Source organism: Engraulis encrasicolus, chromosome 24 (genome assembly GCF_034702125.1).
Source record: "Engraulis encrasicolus isolate BLACKSEA-1 chromosome 24, IST_EnEncr_1.0, whole genome shotgun sequence".
Classification (NCBI taxonomy): Eukaryota; Metazoa; Chordata; class Actinopteri; order Clupeiformes; family Engraulidae; genus Engraulis; species Engraulis encrasicolus.
In genome coordinates, this window is record NC_085880.1 from 31804233 (window position 1) to 31822765 (window position 18533).

At 44.7% G+C, this 18533-nt stretch overlaps 1 protein-coding gene across 1 annotated transcript in view; it reads left to right on the forward strand.

Annotated features, from left to right (window-relative positions):
• Positions 1–18533, forward strand: part of psda (pleckstrin and Sec7 domain containing a) — a 62411-nt gene that overhangs the window by 14089 nt on the left and 29789 nt on the right. Inside the window, exons 6-10 of the mRNA XM_063191264.1 lie at positions 368–699; positions 4313–4552; positions 14359–14541; positions 15820–15900; positions 17257–17369. Coding sequence (XP_063047334.1) covers positions 368–699; positions 4313–4552; positions 14359–14541; positions 15820–15900; positions 17257–17369 — 949 coding nt within the window. The remainder of the gene's footprint in view (positions 1–367; positions 700–4312; positions 4553–14358; positions 14542–15819; positions 15901–17256; positions 17370–18533) is intronic.

The following is an 18533-nucleotide window of genomic DNA, read 5'->3' on the forward strand; positions in this document are numbered from 1 at the left end:
TCTTTTGACATTAAAAACTATAATAGACTTAACATTAAATAGGTCTAAAGAAATGGTATATCCATATAATAAGCGGGTTAACTTTCGGCGAGTCGGTCGCTTTGTGGAATAGCAGCACTTCAGAGAGAACAAGACCCCTCCGCTCCGCGTCGGGGTCTAAAGATTCTCTCTGTCGTGCTGCTATTCCACGGTAGCGACCTTCTCGCCGAACGTTAACCCTTACATATCAGTTACTGTGTTCTTGTTTGGTACAACAGTATGACCCTGGAGTCAAGTAAAGAGTTGACTTGACTTGACTTGACTTGTTACCCATTATTTGACATCCTATCATATTGCTTATCGTTATGTGACGTTATTGCCCCAATAGGGTACATCCTACAGCAGCCTGGACAGTGTGGACATGACCTCCAGCGGTCCGCCCGTCTTCACCTTTGACCTCCCGACCTTGACCCCGGAGATCCAGAGCCAGATCTGTGCCAGCGCCCGGCAGCTGAGCGAGCTGGGCTTCGCCCCCCTGGTGCAGGCGGAGGGCCTGAGCCTCAGCCTCAGCCTGGGCCGCAGCCTGGCCGACCGCACCGGCGGCTCGGACCCCACCCTGGCCCCCTTCAAGGAGGGCGGAGCGGGAGAGGAGTTGGACGGGGCCTCGGACGACGACACCACAGCCGGCAGCGGCTCCACTTCGGAGGAGTCGTCACTCGGGTCAGTAGGGAGGTGGGATGGGGGGGGGAGGTGGACATGTACACAGACAGACACAGAGACACATAGATCTATAGTACACACGCTTGCACGCTTACACACACACACACACAGCACAGACACATGTACACACACACACACACACACACACACACACACACACACACACACACACACACACACACACACACACACACACACACACACACACACACACACACACACACACACACACACACACTGAGAGCACAGCTGGGAACAGGTCAGTAGGCCACTCAGATCAGTAAGGTTTATCATTTGCAAACGTACACACACTTGCAATGCACACAACATTATGGGTTCATATGGTTTCATACACCTACTGTGCATACACACATATACATAAATAGGCCTACACGAATAGTTTCTGTTACTCTGCACACACTCCGCAGGGACACACACACAAATGCACATACCGAGTTGGCGGAGACACAGGCGGATGTTGCACTCTGTTCGTGTTTTTGTGCTTGTGTGTAACAGACACTAATCTGTGCAAGGCAGATGTTTGACAGCAGATGGTAGATGGGAAACACTCACACGCACACGCACACGCAAACGCGCACACGCACACGCACACACACACACACACACACACACACACACACACACACACACACACACACACACACACACACACACACACACACACAAATGCACGACAGGTGGTTATGATGGGCTTTCCATTACCCAATAACGGATCAAATCCTTCCCGACAGGGTTCATGGACTTTCCCTGCCCTAGTCTCAAAATTCCCCCACAGTTTCTTTCTTTCTTTCATTCAGCCTTTCTTTCTTTCGTTCTTTCTTTCTTTCTTTCTCTCTCTCTCTCTCTCTCTCTCTCTCTCTCTCTCTCTCTCTCTCTCTCTCTCTCTCTCTCTCTCTCTCTCTCTCTTTCTTCCTATGCGTTTTGGTTGAGCTTTGCTGCCTGAGTTATTGGTTTTCTTGTCTAGACTCTCACATGAGTTGTTGCTGTTGAGATGGCAAATGTATCGTCCTTGTGTGACCCTTGTCTCCTACTCCCTTCTGTATAAATCTCTGCTGTTTGTGGGACACAGTAATGCGTGTTGGATGATTACGGTTTCAGCTCCAATTGATGTTTACTATTCCTCCGTATTGCAAGCCAGCTGCTTCTGTGATGGAACTCTTTGATTTGGAATGCGGTTTTGAGGGTGTTTGTTCACTGAAAGTACCACTAGATGGTGCTAGTGAAATGTTATTTGGGGAGAGCTTTGCAAGGTTTTGAATCGACTCGAGGGATGCGATTGTTTTCGTTCAAGATCTGGGGCATGTTCGGCTGGAAAACTGGTGCTGTCAGCTGTTTGCCCTAACATACTGTTGTCATGGCAATAGAGGTGACGTTGAATGGCCCACACTGATACAGTCCCTTGTTAAAGCTTTTGCTTACTTCATGTGACCTGATGTGTGATATGTAAAATTATACCCCAAACAGCTTTTCAGTGTCTTTTGCAGGTATTAGGCCTTGTTAGGTATTAGGCCTTGTGAGGGTTATCAGGGAATGTGGAACCCGTTAGAGCCCTCTGTTATTCAAGCCATGATATGTGTGTGTCTTGGCTGTGCCTTCGGCTCTGCCCCCTCAGCCCTGCTATTCTCACACCTGGTCCCCCCTGCACATTCCTCTTCCTGTTTGTCGGCCTATCAGATCTGGAGTTGGGCCAGGCATAACTTAGGTGATCTACACAGGGCCTCTGACAACTTTGACCAGGCCCGGTACAAAGTAATGGGAAAGGGTCCCAGAGTCAATACATAGAATATAGTTAGGGCCCCTTCTCTCCCTAGGCCCGGGACAACTGACCTCTTTAACCCCCCCAAGTCAGCTTCTCTGACTCCAGGTCCCTGCATTCTGTGCCGATGGGATTTTTAATAACTGTTCAGGGCTTCATGTATCCATGCATGCACAGATCACATCGCCCAGGTGCAGAAACATTCTTTGTTATCCAGACGGCACACATACAGATGGACTTCCCTAAGTGAGGACTTCGAGTGGACTGATTCATCAATAGACATTATGGTAACTGAACTCCTTGTGTAGTGTTGGTCATGTAGCTTAAACAGTTGAAGAGCTTCTTCCAAAATGCCTTATATCCATTCAGAAACATGTTTTGAAATTGACATTTTTGCATTGGCCTCTGCATTGCATTGCATTGCAAAATGCATTTTACATAGGCTTAATAAGTATGTTCTCCAAATATTTGAATGGCAAGAATTCATACATAGATGAAAGGATATATTAACAGTAATTTCCAATAATAAAATGCGAAAGTAAAAAAAAAATGGCGTTGAAGTCATTTTGCAATGACTACAGTGGAGTAGGCCAAGGAAGTGATGACGTACAGCCAGGAAGACAGCAGAAGACTGAAAGGGACCCAACGCAGGCACACTGCACTGCAGCACAGCCCAGCACAGCTGCAGAAGTAATGCTCTCTGTCTCTGAAGCACTCAGAGGAAACAAAGGGGTGTGTTTCACTGGGAAAAAGTTCATTGTTAAACAGCGGCGAGAGATAAACGGGTGTCGGCGTGTTCTTTCTATTGCCATCCTTTTTCAGTGGAGTGGAGTTGAGTGGTCTGATTTGTTTTGTAGAGTGGCCCAACCGAGTTCTCCTTTTGGTATTAGCAAGGGAGAGAGAAGGAGTGTGGACAATGCCAAAGGAGGAGGAGGAGGTGGAGGAGCGTGAGGTGTTGGTGATGGGGAGGTTGACGTAAAAAAGAAACAGACAAAGAGAGGAAGAGGGAGAGAGAGAGAGAGGGGTGAAAGGGGGAGGGGGAATAGACACAGAGAGGAAATGCATACCGTATCCAGCAGTAGAAAATAGCTTGGCCAGGCAAGGGCTTAACAGAATGAGAGAGAGAGAGAGAGAGAGAGAGAGAGAGAGAGAGAGAGAGAGAGAGAGAGAGAGAGAGAGAGAGAGAGAGAGAGAGAGAGAGAGAGAGAGAGAGAGAGAGAGAGAGAGAGAGAGAGAGAGAGAGAGAGAGAGAGACTGTCACGGACTTACACAAACAGAGAGGGAGCTGAGCATTGAGCTGAGACTCAGGGCAGAGCACAGACCTGCAAAGACGGTCTTCCTTCTTCGTCTATAGTTGCAGCAAAGAAACATAGAAAGTTTCTGTAGACAGACAGACAGACAAAGGGAGTAAGATACAGACTTGGAGAGAGAGACAGACAGAGAGAGAGAGAGAGAGAGAGAGAGAGAGAGACAGAGACAGAGACAGAGACAGAAAGAGAGTGAGATTCAACACTGTGCTACAAGAGTTCAGAAGTCAGCAGATCAGTAGGTTACCTGACGGGGGAGGTAGAGAGAGAGAGAGAGAGAGAGAGAGAGAGAGAGAGAGAGAGAGAGAGAGAGAGAGAGAGAGAGAGAGAGAGAGAGAGAGAGAGAGAGAGAAAGAGACAGACAGAGAGACAGAGAGAGAGAGAGAGAGAACGAGACAAACAGAGAGAATACAGTTAGGGGAAAGAGAATATTGAGAGACAGACAGAGAGGAGGGGGGGTGGCTGTGGTACACTTGAGGATAGAGTCAGACGGCTACTGTCCTGTGAGGTGACATGTGTTGAGATGCAGCGCAGTGCAGTTCCTAGAGGGCCCAGCGGATCTGCAGGGGGGCCACGGCGGCGGGAGACGGGGCGACGCTGTCCTTCTCCGAGGGTCCTTCGTCGCTTTGGGTGCGGAACGGGGGTGCGGGGAGACCTGGGCGAGGGGGGGTAACAAGGGCCCTGAGAGGATGGCCCGCTACATGCTGTGCTGGGGGGGAGGGGCTCTGGAGGACAGCTACCTGTACGCACCTTATCCAGCCACGTACAGGTGAGTACCAGACTACAGAACTCAACGATCAGCTCAGCTCATGCTCCACCCTCTCCGCTCAATGCAGCCAGTTAAATGTAAAAAAAGTAAGTTGCCCTGCTGCCTTAAGTCTGTACGTTAACTCAACTTGAGAAAGCCTCGAGTTGAGTTACAAACCTAAGGAAGCGGGGCAACTTAACTTTGTATGTTTCATTGGCTTGCAATGTTTAACAGTGTTGTAGTTGCTGGGGCCACAGTATGTCAACAGTATGCTGTCGTACTGTTCTAACTGTTCTGTTATACTGCAGGTAAAGTAGCAGCTACCATGACAGCATTTCCCTCAGCACACACAAGTCAGTTAAACTTAAAAAAGTAAGTTGCCCTGCTGCCTAGAGTTTGTAAGTCAATTCGTTCAACTTAAGGCAGCAGGGCAACTTACTTTTTTAAGTTTAACTGGCTCGCGATGCTGTACAGTGCAGCAGCCTTGCTGTAATAGACTAATGGCCACTGCATCTGCGTCACCACCGCCGCGTCTATTCCAAAACACGCCGTGCTGAGACGGGCCAGGTCGGCTGAGCTGAGGGCTACTTAACTGTGAGAGCATGATAAGATCAGTGCTTATGACCCGCCGAGGATCTGGGCATGAGTCACCATGCCACCGGTGTTGTTGTTGCTGTGAGGGCAATCCCCCACGTTCAGGCCCTTGCTTTGAGAGCAGCAGCAGGAAGTGTGCCACAGTCGGCTAGGTCCTGTAGGAGTTCCTGACACTATTTTTGTTTGCTGACCAAAAGAGAACATTCTGTTGTTGGAATGCCAATCTCACTTTCAGAATAATAGTATTGTTCTGATTTTTATTTTTATTTCGGGGCTTTATTTGGCAGAATAACAGATGGTGATAGGCACTGGGGGAAAAGAGAGATGGAGAGAGACGGCTTCAGAGACTGTAACCAATACCCTGTAAATAACTGTAAATCGCTTCGGATGAAAGTGTCAGCTAAGTGTAATGTTATGTAAGGTAACTTTCCTTCCCCGCATATGATACTGTTGCTTTGTCCAGATGAAACTGCCCACATTTCAACGTAGGTCCCAACGAGGCTCCCTGGTCATTTTAATTTCTGACAGAGTGTGTCTGGGAAAAGATAAACTCTCGTCAAGTTCATTGTGTCCTCCTCGTGCAGCTGACTGGCTCTAGTCTAATCATCACTTGGCTCCTGCGCTCCTGTGGGAGAGGAGGGAGGGGAGAGGAGGGAGGTTTAGTTTCACAGCAGAACGCAGGTGGGTCCATTATGTTTTTTTGGGGCCCAGACCAGGGCTGGATTAAGGTGGTATGTGGCCCCTAGGCTATAGGTTGCTGTAGACCCCTCCAGAAGACAAATTCCGCAAAAAAATGGTGACGACATGATCATTGTGAGCCAGGAATGAGTATTAACAAGATTGAAAATTCAGATTCAACAGTATACTAATTTCTCAATGGTGCATTTTTGTCACAATTCTCCCTCCCTTGTCCCTCCCCAATTTGCTAATTGGTTGGTTGCCAATTGGTCAGTTTCCAATTGGCAACATGAGCACAGTAATCCCCTCCCAGAAGACTTGACCCAAACGCAACATGGAACTAAATGTGATTTGACTGGATCTTTACGGATGACCAAGGGCAGATTAGGTACACATTGTCTGGTGGACACTCACCTACAGTGAGTGTCACGTCACCTGTGTCTTGGCTTGTGTCTTGTGTCTCTTGGTGTGTCACCTCTATGGCATGTCACTTGTCGTCTTGGCATGTCACCTTTATGGCACGTCAGCTGCATGGCATGTCACCCGTGTGCCATGTTTTGTCTGCAGGTATTATAAGTGTGTAATAGCTTAGTCTTCATTTCACCACTCTCTCTGGCAACGCCGTCTGTGACTGCACAGTGAACAACGTAGTGCTTCTTCAACTCGTAGAGAGTACTCTGGGGCCAAATGCCCTTCAGATGATATTATGTCAGTCATGGGTGAGCGGTTAGGGCGTCAGACTTGCATCCCAGAGGTTGCCGGTTCGACTCCCGACCCGCCAGGTTGGTGGGGGGAGTAATCAATCAGTGCTCTCCCCCATCCTCCTCCATGACTGAGGTACCCTGAGCATGGTACCGTCCCACCGCACTGCTCCCCATGGGGCGCCACTGAGGGCTGCCCCCTTGCACGGGTGAGGCATAAAATGCAATTTCGTTGTGTGCAGTGTGCAGTGTTCACTTGTGTGCTGTGGAGTGCTGTGTCACAATGACAATGGGAGTTGGAGTTTCCCAATGGGCTTTCTAAATTGACTCATGTTGAATTAACACTGCATTTTTTACAATGTGTGACACATTCCTCAGTAATCATGGCTTCTGCAGCCTTTCGGTAAACAAATAAAAAATAAGTCATGTTGTTTACCCAAAGAATACCACTGCCACAGAACACTCATTGTCAACAATAGGTGCCATCTCCCCATTGGGCACTCCATTGTGCATCTAGTGAATGTTCTGGAATGTTGTCAGGGCCAATCCCAAGGAAGGGTGTGGAAGAGGTCTGTCTGGGCTTTTGTGAACACAATGCTTTTCACACCAATGAAATGGCTTGAGTTTGCTTGCGCATTTGCAAACTGTCTTTTAGCTGGGTTTGACTTGAGTCTTAGCGGGTTTGTCCCACTGGGCACTGCAAAGTGGGAACCGAGCTGTTTGAAAATGGAGGAAGCTTACGTCTGTCATTACTGAACTAGCTGCACCCCTGCACTCCACTCACTATAGAAGAATGTTTGCGTCCATTCCGCCCCTCGGAACCCGGACGGAAAGTTCTTTTCTCCCCCTCTGCTTTTTCCTTCTGCGGAGAGGCAGAGGCCGATGCAGAGGGAGAGGGAGAAGGAGAGGATCTAAGGCCATTGTTTGAAGAATAAACAAACCCCCACCCCTACCTCCTCCTCCTTTTACACTCTCCCTCGGCCACAGAGAGTTCCCTCCTCCTCGCCTCCTCTGAGCTGGACTACCCGGTCAAGGGAGAAAAAAAGAGAGAGAGAGAGAGAGAGAGAGAGAGAGAGAGAGAGAGAGAGAGAGAGGGAGAGAGAGAGAGAGAGAGAGGAGAGAGAGAGAGAGAGAGAGAGAGAGAGAGAGAGAGAGAGAGAGAGAGAGAGAGAGAGAGAGAGAGAGGTGACTGTGAGGTCTCCTTTGGAATAAACCATCCGGTTAATGGAGAGGGGTGTTTGTTTGACAAGCCAGATTTGCGTGTTTTCAGCACACCTGAATGAAGGGAGGACAGGAGAGCAGAAAAGAGCAGAGAAGGGAGGCCAGTACAGGTGTCCAGGCTGGTAAAGAACTAACCATGTTGTTTGTGAGGTAGGCCTGAAGTATTTTGAATCAGTGTTTCTCTCTCTGTCTCTCTCTGTCTCTCTCTCTCTGTCTCTCTCTCTGTCTCTCACTCTCTCTCTCTCTCTGACTCTGACTGACTTGGTTGTGGGAAAAGTCTTCCTTGCCGGCTCTCTGAGGGTATTAAATGTCAGTTGCTCCTTTGTCCTTAACACTAGCAGGCTGGAGCGCAGTCGTTCTTAGAGAGGGATTGACCCCAGATGAGAAGGTGATAGTTGCTCAGTGTTTGTTTGGCATACATCCTGCTCTATTGTATCTGTATTGTATGCTGTGTCATGGTCACATATTTTAATTCTGAGGAATGTTATGAATTTGAAAAAACATTACCGGCATTATCTGTTGGAGTAGGAGAACTTTTTTGTTGACTTTTTCCTGTTCTATTTTGTGCACTCCAAAAAAGAAAAAAAAAACTGTAACCAGTGTGCAATGTATTCTGGCAGCCTGATCTCCAAAAATTCCGTGCTCCTGGACACGGATGTTAAGGACACGAAATCCGTGTCCACGAGCACAATTGTTTTCCGTGATGGGCACACGGAAGTGCTATCTATAGGCTATTACCACAGCACTGTGTTAACTCTATCATTAGAGAAAATACATACCAAATGCTAATCCTAAACAAAATAATGCTATAGCAATTTAAGTTGCAAAACATTCCCTAACCTTAACCTGTCATTAAAGACATATTTTTGAGAAAAACATTCTCCAGTTGGTTGCTAGGATATCAAATTCATATAATGAATGAAAGAAAACTAGCTGTGCCTAGACCAAAACAATCCCTAACCCTAACCTGTCAGTAAGAAATGTTTTTTTGTGTGAAAAAATGTTTGAAATTAGAAAAATCCTGAGAAAACACAAGACTGTGGAAACATAGAGCTGTGAGAGTATAGAGAGAACACTTTTGTGTGTCCATCACGGAAAATAATTCCGTGTCCAGGAGCACGGAATTTTGGCAAAATCCGTGCTCCTGGACACAGATTTTGTGTCCTTAACATCCGTGTCCAGGAGCACGGAATTTTTGGAGATCATGTTGATTCTGGATATAATTCTTTGATTTAGTTTTCCTGCCTCACATAGGCTATACACTATCACTATCATTGAACTGAAGGCTTGTGCACAGGACTTTGCGCAATATATGCAATATATATTCATTTTGAAGTGCAATGCATGCAAAAAGCAATTATATTGTACATGTCAAATGAGAGTGAAGTAATAGTCTTACTGGCATGTTCAAACAAAAGTGCTGTAGGCCTATAATATATGCCAGCATTACAGGGATCCCCTTCACAATTTGCTGATGGACTAGCTGTGGGTTGTCCAGTCTTACTTTGTTGGAGTTGTTCTTTTATTATGTAGAGGGATTGACCCCAGATGACAAGGTGACAATACCTCAGTGTTTGGGCAAATCCATCTCTATTACAACTCTGTGCTGCGGTCTCCTTTTTGACCCAAATACATTCTAAGGAATGTTTCAGGGTTTTTTTATTTCTTTCCCACCATTATCTCTATGAGCTGAAGACACTTACTGTATATCAACACTAAGCCCTGTACTTTGATTTCAACCTTAAAGTAATGTAGAAATGGTCAAACACAAGCAGGTAATTGGAGTGCTTCTGGGTCTTCACCTTTTTTCCTTGGTGCTCATCAGTGTAGGGGCTCTCAAACTTGGTCAAGGAAGACAGATGCTGAGGCACTCAAGGTTGCAATTTTTATTACTTTTTTATTTGGCTACAATGCCAAAAAAATGTCTTCCTGGACCTAATGTAGAAATGGTTTCAGTCGTTCATCATCAGATTGACATAGCCAGGCCATGCCCTCCTAGTGACAGAACACCTTCGGCATTGCTTCTAGTCAGGCCAAGAGCAATGCAAATATCGTTTCTGATCTCCATAGAAATTGAGAACTCAGACCCACTTTGTCGAGAGGCAATCAACTTTGAGCAGCTCCAACAGCCCTGGGTAGGGGCGTGTTCAAGGAAGTGACATGGTTTTAACAGAGACGTTCTATTGGGACTAACAATATGTTAGGTTTAAACTTAGGCACAGCCTTTTCTGGCCTCGACCAATAACAAACCGAGGGAGGTGGGTAAACCAGGCCATTAAACGAGATTTGAAAGTCGAGGATAATTAGACAAAGGGTGACATGTTTTACCACTTTACTTGTTTTACCACCCTCAAGGCTATAACGCCCTCCATGGCTTCTTTCCATTATTCTAACTCCCATTCTCGCAAGACGTCATTGAAGACAGAAATTGAAGTCATGGCAGCTTATGGCATTGATGCCGCATTTTATACCTTGTCTTGTTCTTCCATATTGAACGTCTTTTTTGTTACCACCAATTAAACATGGTTGCGATCACAATGAGCCATTGGCTTCAATAGAAAAGGGCAGTCAACATGATATCTGGTGTTCTACATGTATATATATGGCTCTCTATGAAGGACACATTTTCTTACAATCTGTAGGGGGACTGAAGAGGGAACACTACATAATATAACAATATACTGTAACTAAATATAACCTACTGTGGCCTACTGTACTTTAACCCATTGATACCTGCACCTGCAAAAAAGGGCTGCTAAATTAAAGTATTTTTGGGAAAGGGTACTGTCAGCCTATAAAAACCTAAATATCTCAGCCTCTGATGCACATTAAATATGAAATAAATTGCATTTAAATTCTAAGACCCTCATCTTGCATTAGAACTTGTTCATTCAGCTCTTGACATACCAACATGTTTCATTTTTAAAAAATCTCAAATCGCATGAGCCTGGATGCTGGGTCATGCAGCTCCAGGCCAGGGCCGGATTAACACTTTCTGAGGCCCAGGGCTAATTACCCGGATGGGGCCCTTCATATCATGCTCTGACTTTCTGTGATTAATCGCGATTAATCGCATAGCGCGCGAAACCCAATAATAATAATAAATCATAAATAAAATAAATAATAAATAAAATAAAATAAAAGTATTTTTTAAATTAATAAAATAAAATAATTAATAATAATTTGCATATGTACTGTGTAGATAACCTATGTAGGTCTAATATAATATTCCACAATGGAAATGTAGGCTATTTGCCAACCTATCAGTCTAAATGTAGTAGGCTATATGCCTATCCAATGTAGGCCTACTAATGAAACAAATTATTGCATACAATATTACACTAGGGCTATTTAAGATTGTAGGCTACTGAAACTGATATATTAGAAATTATAAACTAAAATTAGGATGGTCTACATGGGCCTACAAGAAAAAAAAAAAACTTGTCACTTAAAAAAACTATATGTTAAAACGGCTTGCCATAGGCGTGCGTCTGTGAGATATGTCCCGCCTTCTCTCACTGTCAAAGACTCCCACCTTCTCTCTTATCTGTCGCTATTTTTAAGGTGTTTCAGCGACTAGAAACTAATTGACTGTCTGTTGGCATTGACAGCAATTACATCTTTCAAAACAATAACGTTGACATGACTAACACTATCTTAAATGCTGACGAAGTTGCCGATGTCGCGAAATCATAGCCTACCATGTTGATGCAGCCTACTATGCACGCGCATCGCCAAGTGCGTAGATACCAAAACGTTGCGTGAGGAATGTAATATCTCGCGGTTCGCTTTTTGATCAGGGCTTTAGTAAGTCCGCGTGGCTTTATTGACAGCTGATAGACAGCCAGCACAACAGTACCCTTTTCACGCTTCACAATAGACTAACCTTGCGAGCTGCAAATGCGAGCCACATGCTGCTCGAGAGTTGCGCAAGGAGGACCAGAACTGTGTAGCCTACCGAAAAAATCTTTGCTGGTGGTAGCCGCTACAGCAGGCTGACTACTCCACAGGTTGGTTAATTTGGTTGTTTTCTGTAATAATTCTTTGGCTCTTTCCTTTTTTATTTCTACTAATTTTCGTTTTTTTGCTCCGCTCTCCTGTTTCCTATGGCTCGACATTTTCGCTCGTTTTCTTTTTTTTTTTTTTTCTATTATTTTTTGTCATTTGACATTCCGCGACCGGAGGCCCCCCCTAGCGGTGATGCCCGGGGCTGCAGCCCGTTTAGCCCATTCTTTAGAGACGGCCCTGCTCCAGGCCCTATGGCGATGCGCGTGCATAGTAGGCTGCATCAACATGGTAGGCTATGATTTCGCGACATCGGCAACTTCGTCAGCATTTAAGATAGTGTTAGTCATGTCAACGTTATTGTTTTGAAAGATGTAATTGCTGTCAATGCCAACAGACAGTCAAATAGTTTCTAGTCGCTGAAACACCTTAAAAATAGCGACAGATAAGAGAGAAGGTGGGAGTCTTTGACAGTGAGAGAAGGCGGGACATATCTCACAGACGCACGCCTATGGCAAGCCGTTTTAACATATAGTTTTTTTAAGTGACAAGTTTTTTTTTTTCTTGTAGGCCCATGTAGACCATCCTAATTTTAGTTTATAATTTCTAATATATCAGTTTCAGTAGCCTACAATCTTAAATAGCCCTAGTGTAATATTGTATGCAATAATTTGTTTCATTAGTAGGCCTACATTGGATAGGCATATAGCCTACTACATTTAGACTGATAGGTTGGCAAATAGCCTACATTTCCATTGTGGAATATTATATTAGACCTACATAGGTTATCTACACAGTACATATGCAAATTATTATTAATTATTTTATTTTATTAATTTAAAAAATATTTTTATTTTATTTTATTTATGATTTATTTTATTTATGATTTATTATTATTATTGGGTTTCGCGCGCTATGCGATTAATCGCGATTAATCACAGAAAGTCAGAGCATGATATGAAGGGCCCCATCCGGGTAATTAGCCCCGGGCCTCAGAAAGTGTTAATCCGGCCCTGCCTATGGCCCAATGTTGTACACAGAATACTGCATCTGTGGGTTAACATATTTTAATGTGGCCTGAAAATAGCCTGGCTATCACTACTAAAAAGCTCTGGTGAGCTTGGTCTGGCCAACCACCTGTAATTTCAGAGTTCTCAGAAGGGGGGACTTAATCTGCGTCTACTGTATATGAAATGCGTGTTTATGCTACTGGTCGAAACAACTCAGTCAGACCACTATTTCCTCTGATTTAGCTTGAGCAGATGACAAAACTAGTGCATATTTGCCTTAAACACATCCCATCAAGTCGCTGGAAATACTTGATGTCCACTGGCCTCAAAGGGCAATTTCAAATTGAAAGAGATTGCCAGCTTGGTAGACTAACTTGGTCACGACATTTGTTGCGCTATTAGGCGACATGCAGTATGGATAGACCAGGTTAGCCTGAAATAAGAACAAAGCTCAAAGAGGTGGTGTTGGCGGAAGGGGGATGGGGGGATGGGGGGTTGCTACGTACTGTATGTGGGTCACCAAACGAAATGTTTGCTGTGGTTGTCTGTCATAAATAATGAGCACTGAGACTGAGAGGAGTGTGTGGAGGAGTAAATCAATTCAACCATCTGTTATTTATGAACGCCTCGCTCAGTCAGGGCACACCAGCAACAGCCATCGGCTGACTTTGTGTGTGCGTGTGCGTGTGCGTGTGCGTGTGCGTGTGCGTGTGCGTGTGTGTGTGTGTGTGTGTGTGTGTGTGTGTGTGTGTGTGTTGTGTGTTTCAGAGAGAGAGAGAGAGGGGAAAGAGAGAGAGAGAGAGAGAGAGAGAGAGAGAGAGAGAGAGAGAGAGAGAGAGAGAGAGAGAGAGAGAGAGAGCGCTTTTGGTAATCAGTAAAGTAAGGTTGTTAGCAAGACTGCGTCTCTCTGCCCTCAAATGGGCAACAGAAGTTTGGCATGACTACACGTAGACTCATTAGTCGATCTTTTCCTTGTCAAGCACAAAGTAAAGTAAGCCTTTCCAAAGTTGTGCTTAGACTAGCCTGCCTGGCGAAATCATATATGTTGGGAGTCTAAAATAAATGCAGCGTGTCAAGATCAATTTTAGAGGCTCTATGCAATTCCATCTACTTGTCATTTGCTACACATACAAATGTCAATCACTTTCACAATAGCAAAGATGCACAAATGTTTCCATAATGCACATTATCATTGAATGTTATTGTAATGCTTTCTCTTTGTACACGACAGTGACATGACAGTGGCAATCAACATATGTATATGATGTATTTTCACGTAGTTAGTATTCATATGTATTCACTACAACCACCGATATTTTATATGAATTAGGAATGAATACCCATGAAATAGGCTGTATATACGGTATTAGAAATTACACATATACAATGTGAAGCAATGTAAATAGATAGTGGTTAGACTTTGAGCCCTTTGTGCCACATGCCGCAAGTCTAAATATAAATGAAAGCCGTGTCATGAGTAGATTCATAGATGTTAATACAGTATTTGAATTGTATTTGCATAGTCGTTGTGTTGTGTATTTTTAGGTAATGGTATTAGTTCTAGAGCATTGGTAATATAAAGTCTAAATGTAAATGGATGCTGCTGTGGGCCCCTCAGGGAGAAGGCGTGCCACGTGCCCGAGTCAGACCCAGAGGTGGCGGAGCGGCTGGCGCTGGGTAGCCCTGACAACCTCTCCAACGGCAACAAGGCCGACCTGGACGCCGCCAAGAGGCTGGCCAAGCGCCTCTACAAGCTTGACGGCTTCCGGAAGTCCGACGTGGCGCGGCACCTCGGCAAAAAGTGAGTAGCCAGTGCACAGACGTTTTGGGGGGCAGGTGCTCAAGGTTGGCCAAGGGGCATGAAGAACTTCCACGTGCCTCAGGCTATAGAGTCTATATAGCAGGGCATTATTGTCACACGCTTTTGATCGTCAAGCATTTGTAGATGATGATGTCAACATGGACAGAAAGAAAACTTTCAAAAGGTCATTTTTGTACAATAGGGCATAGGGGCAGATGCTTTAGCACCACCCTATGTGTGCACACCTACGAGCCTATGTATAGATGCCTACTAGCAATATTCAGAGTTCTAGAACGTAGAACGTTGGTAAAGCTTCCTCTCCAAGTGTCATCCAGATGCTGGCAAATGAGCTAGCAGCCTAGCTCAAGCCCCAAGTGGTGGATTCACAAGAACTGTGCAAGTCTTCCATCTTGTCCTGAACCAAATATTCTAGACCACTTATATTTCCAGTAGCCTCATAATGTATACAGTACCACCAGTGACACGCTGTAATTGTCGTTTAAAGATTAACTACCATAGCACTACACTACTATGGCACGACTATAACAGAGGGCCTTTAGTAATGCAATACGACTCAGTCATTGCCATTCAGGTAACAGCACATTTTTAATGCCATGTTTTTAACAGGTTAAAGAGCTTAGAATTTTCAATACACTTTAGTTGTTCTCTAGAATCTAGACTCTTTGGTTGAAGAGATACTGTGGCAGTGACTCCTTCGTGGTAAAATACAAAATGAATAACTAAAGAAATGAAAACATTGACTGTTCTAAAAACCAAAAAGTGTGTCAACAGTGTTAACAGCTATGTGGCATTCCTCTTTAGGCACTTTGGTTTGCTAAAGCATTCAAACAGTGCTTTTGTAAACATGATAACAAGGTTACACATATTCTGAATCACGGTTTTGTCTATTTTTATGAAAAATTAATTTGATGGGTTAAACTATTGTGTAATACTATGTTATGTTTCTAGACATATTAAAGCAAAAATCAAATTGAAGATTATTTCACTAGCAGGCAGCCGGAAGACGTGTTATCTTCAGGCAGTTGCCTTTGAAGCTTCTCTGTTCTGGGTTCTCTGCCGGCAGCTCGTTACATTTGCCCCTGAGCTTTCCTCACATTTAGTACATGGTGCACTACATTACAGGTTGAGCTGCACGTGTTTCCTTTGATGTGTGAAGTGATAGAGAATTCATAGAGAAGCTTTACCACTAGGAGTGCAGATTTGGCCTTTGAGCTAACCTCTCTCAAACCCCCCCACTCTCTCTCTCTCTCTGTCTAGCAATGACTTCAGTAGGATGGTGGCGGAGGAGTACCTGGCTTTCTTTAACTTCACAGGGCTGACGGTGGACCAGGCGCTGAGGTGAGATCTCTTGGGGACAGTTCTGATTTAGCCAGTAAACTAGACACACCCACCAAGTGTCAGACAATATTTTTTGCCTTGGGAATTAGTCTAGCACCTCACTGTAAGAGATAATCCAAAAGGACACAAAATACATCCTTCAATCATAACGCTCTATCAGTGAAGCAAGGTTTTTTTTTGTTTTTTTGTTTCAATCTGTGAGGCGAGTCGGCGAGGGTTGACTCGATGACAACACAGCTGTGCCGGCCTATTGAACACAGTTGAACAGTTTTCACTGGTTTCAACACCAATTGTTGGTCACACAGCTTTGCCAATGGCACAGTGCCAGACTAGGAGTGGGCAAAGGGGTCAGTTGTCCTGGGCCCAGGGAGGGGGTCTTTCAGATGACTTTGTCCTGGGGCCAGCCAAAGCTGTCAATAGCCCTGCTCTCATCTTGCAGTCATAGCAGGGAAGACACGGTGTCAATTGGTTTGTTTGACATGAGACAGCTGTCTGTATGTCATATCTGACAACTAGATGACAAGTGGATTCCATAATCCTGTCCAAACATCACACATTATTAGGCAGAGTGGAGAAGAGACAGTATGAATGTTTGTTTGACAGTATATTCCTAGTGGCTCATTGGGTAGTTAACATAGAACAGCACAAAATTGAAAGTGGACTCACTGGTTTCTTTTGCAACAGACATGTTGAAGATTCATTCTTTCCCATGCCACAAACACATAATGAATCTTATTCTACTCTGAAAAGGAAAACACGTTTCCACAGCCTCCAGTGTGCTTGGAACAGACTGGAACAGGCTTTATTGTTGTTCACATTTTTTTTTCAAAACAGAAGAAAACAATGCAAACGTGTCAAGGTTCATGCACAAATTATAATATGTAGCGCTTCCGCCCACACCAGCCACCAGCAACCCTTCTATAAAGCTCGCCCATACTCACACCACACACTCATACAATTTAACCACTGAGCATAACACATGGACTCCACAGTTTCCACTGCTATGCTGACGACACCCATCTCTACATCAGTAGCCTACCAAATCATAACATGCCCATCGCCCTCCTCTGCCACACAGCGTGCAGCCTGAAACGTGTGTAACAGTCTGTAAACAGTGACTGTGTGTTTGTAACAGTCAATAGCAATGAAACAGTCAATACTGTGGAACGGTTAGTTGTATTAACACTTTGTATTGCTTTGAGATTCAAGATTTAAGATTCATTTATTGGCACATAACACACAATATATTGTTAAAAAAGTGACTATGACACCTGTAAAACACTTTACGTAGTTGTAGCTCAGTAATACTTTAATTGTGTGGGTTTTGATGCATGCCTCCTGTCCTGCTCCACGCAGGGCCTTCCTGAAGGAGTTTGCCCTGATGGGAGAGACCCAGGAGAGGGAGCGAGTGCTGTCCCACTTCTCCAAGAGGTACCTGCAGTGCAACCCCAGCTCCGTACCCAGCGAAGGTGAGAATCACTCAGGCATTCTAGCCTGCATGCTACACAGCCATAGAGAAAATTACATTACATTACATTACCGCAGAGATACACCAGCGGCGACGCGATTCAAGCGACAGAGTGTAGCAGCAAGCGATACGAGAGATTGAGGAGACTAGAGTATGTCCGTACAGGCAGAAGGCAAAGCATTCAAGCATTCCCATTGGCTGTGGTCACTGACCTCTAGACAGTCATTGGCTGTCGCAGCTTGTCGCCGAACCGCATCATAGAAAGTTGAAAAGATTTCAACTTCAAATTGTCGCGCTCGTCGCGCAAATCGCTCTAGTCTCCAGAATCGCTTTTGTCTCTCGACTCAATGCAAAGTCAATTACTTCCGTCGCTCGACTCGCTCAGATCGCCGCTGGTGTATCTCTGCGGTTATACCTCCCTGTGTTGGAAGGAAACAGTGTTTATTTTTTTAATTTTTACTTTTACTTTGACATCTCTGGAAATATGATTCATATATTGACTATGAAATGTGTGCACATACTGTAAAAATAGCCCATTCCTCCTTTTCCCCATCTATATGTATGGCACACATACTGTACACATTCCATATACTGCGACATACTGTGTAACGATTATACATGGAATGTGCATGAATACTTTGCCCGTTTCGTACATAAGAGTTGTGTAAGATTTGTATAGTTGTATGGTTTCCTATACATCTATTTCCATGTGTAGACACAATAGTGTAGGGCAAGTGTATGCTCCCTCTCTGGTGAAGCATGTTTAAGATGGCTCTCATCCATGCACACAAACACATGCACAAACACTACATCCACCATATGCCTTACAGAACACCTACCCACACACACACACACACAAACACATGTCCACTCGTGCCTGCACAAAAACAAACACCCACACAGACACACATATGCACCCACACCCGTACACACGCACACACGCACGCATGCACACGCACACGCACACGCACACGCGCACTCACGCACACACACAAACACAGAGCGAATGAACCAGGGCAATAGACTGAGATGCTACAGTGTAGCCTCTTAGTGCAGATGGGGTGGCCGGCGGGCCTATTCGCTATTTACTGAAAATACTCAACTACTTTACAGCAACATAGCTATGACATTACCAAGAGCCTTAATTAACGGATTAAGACATAGC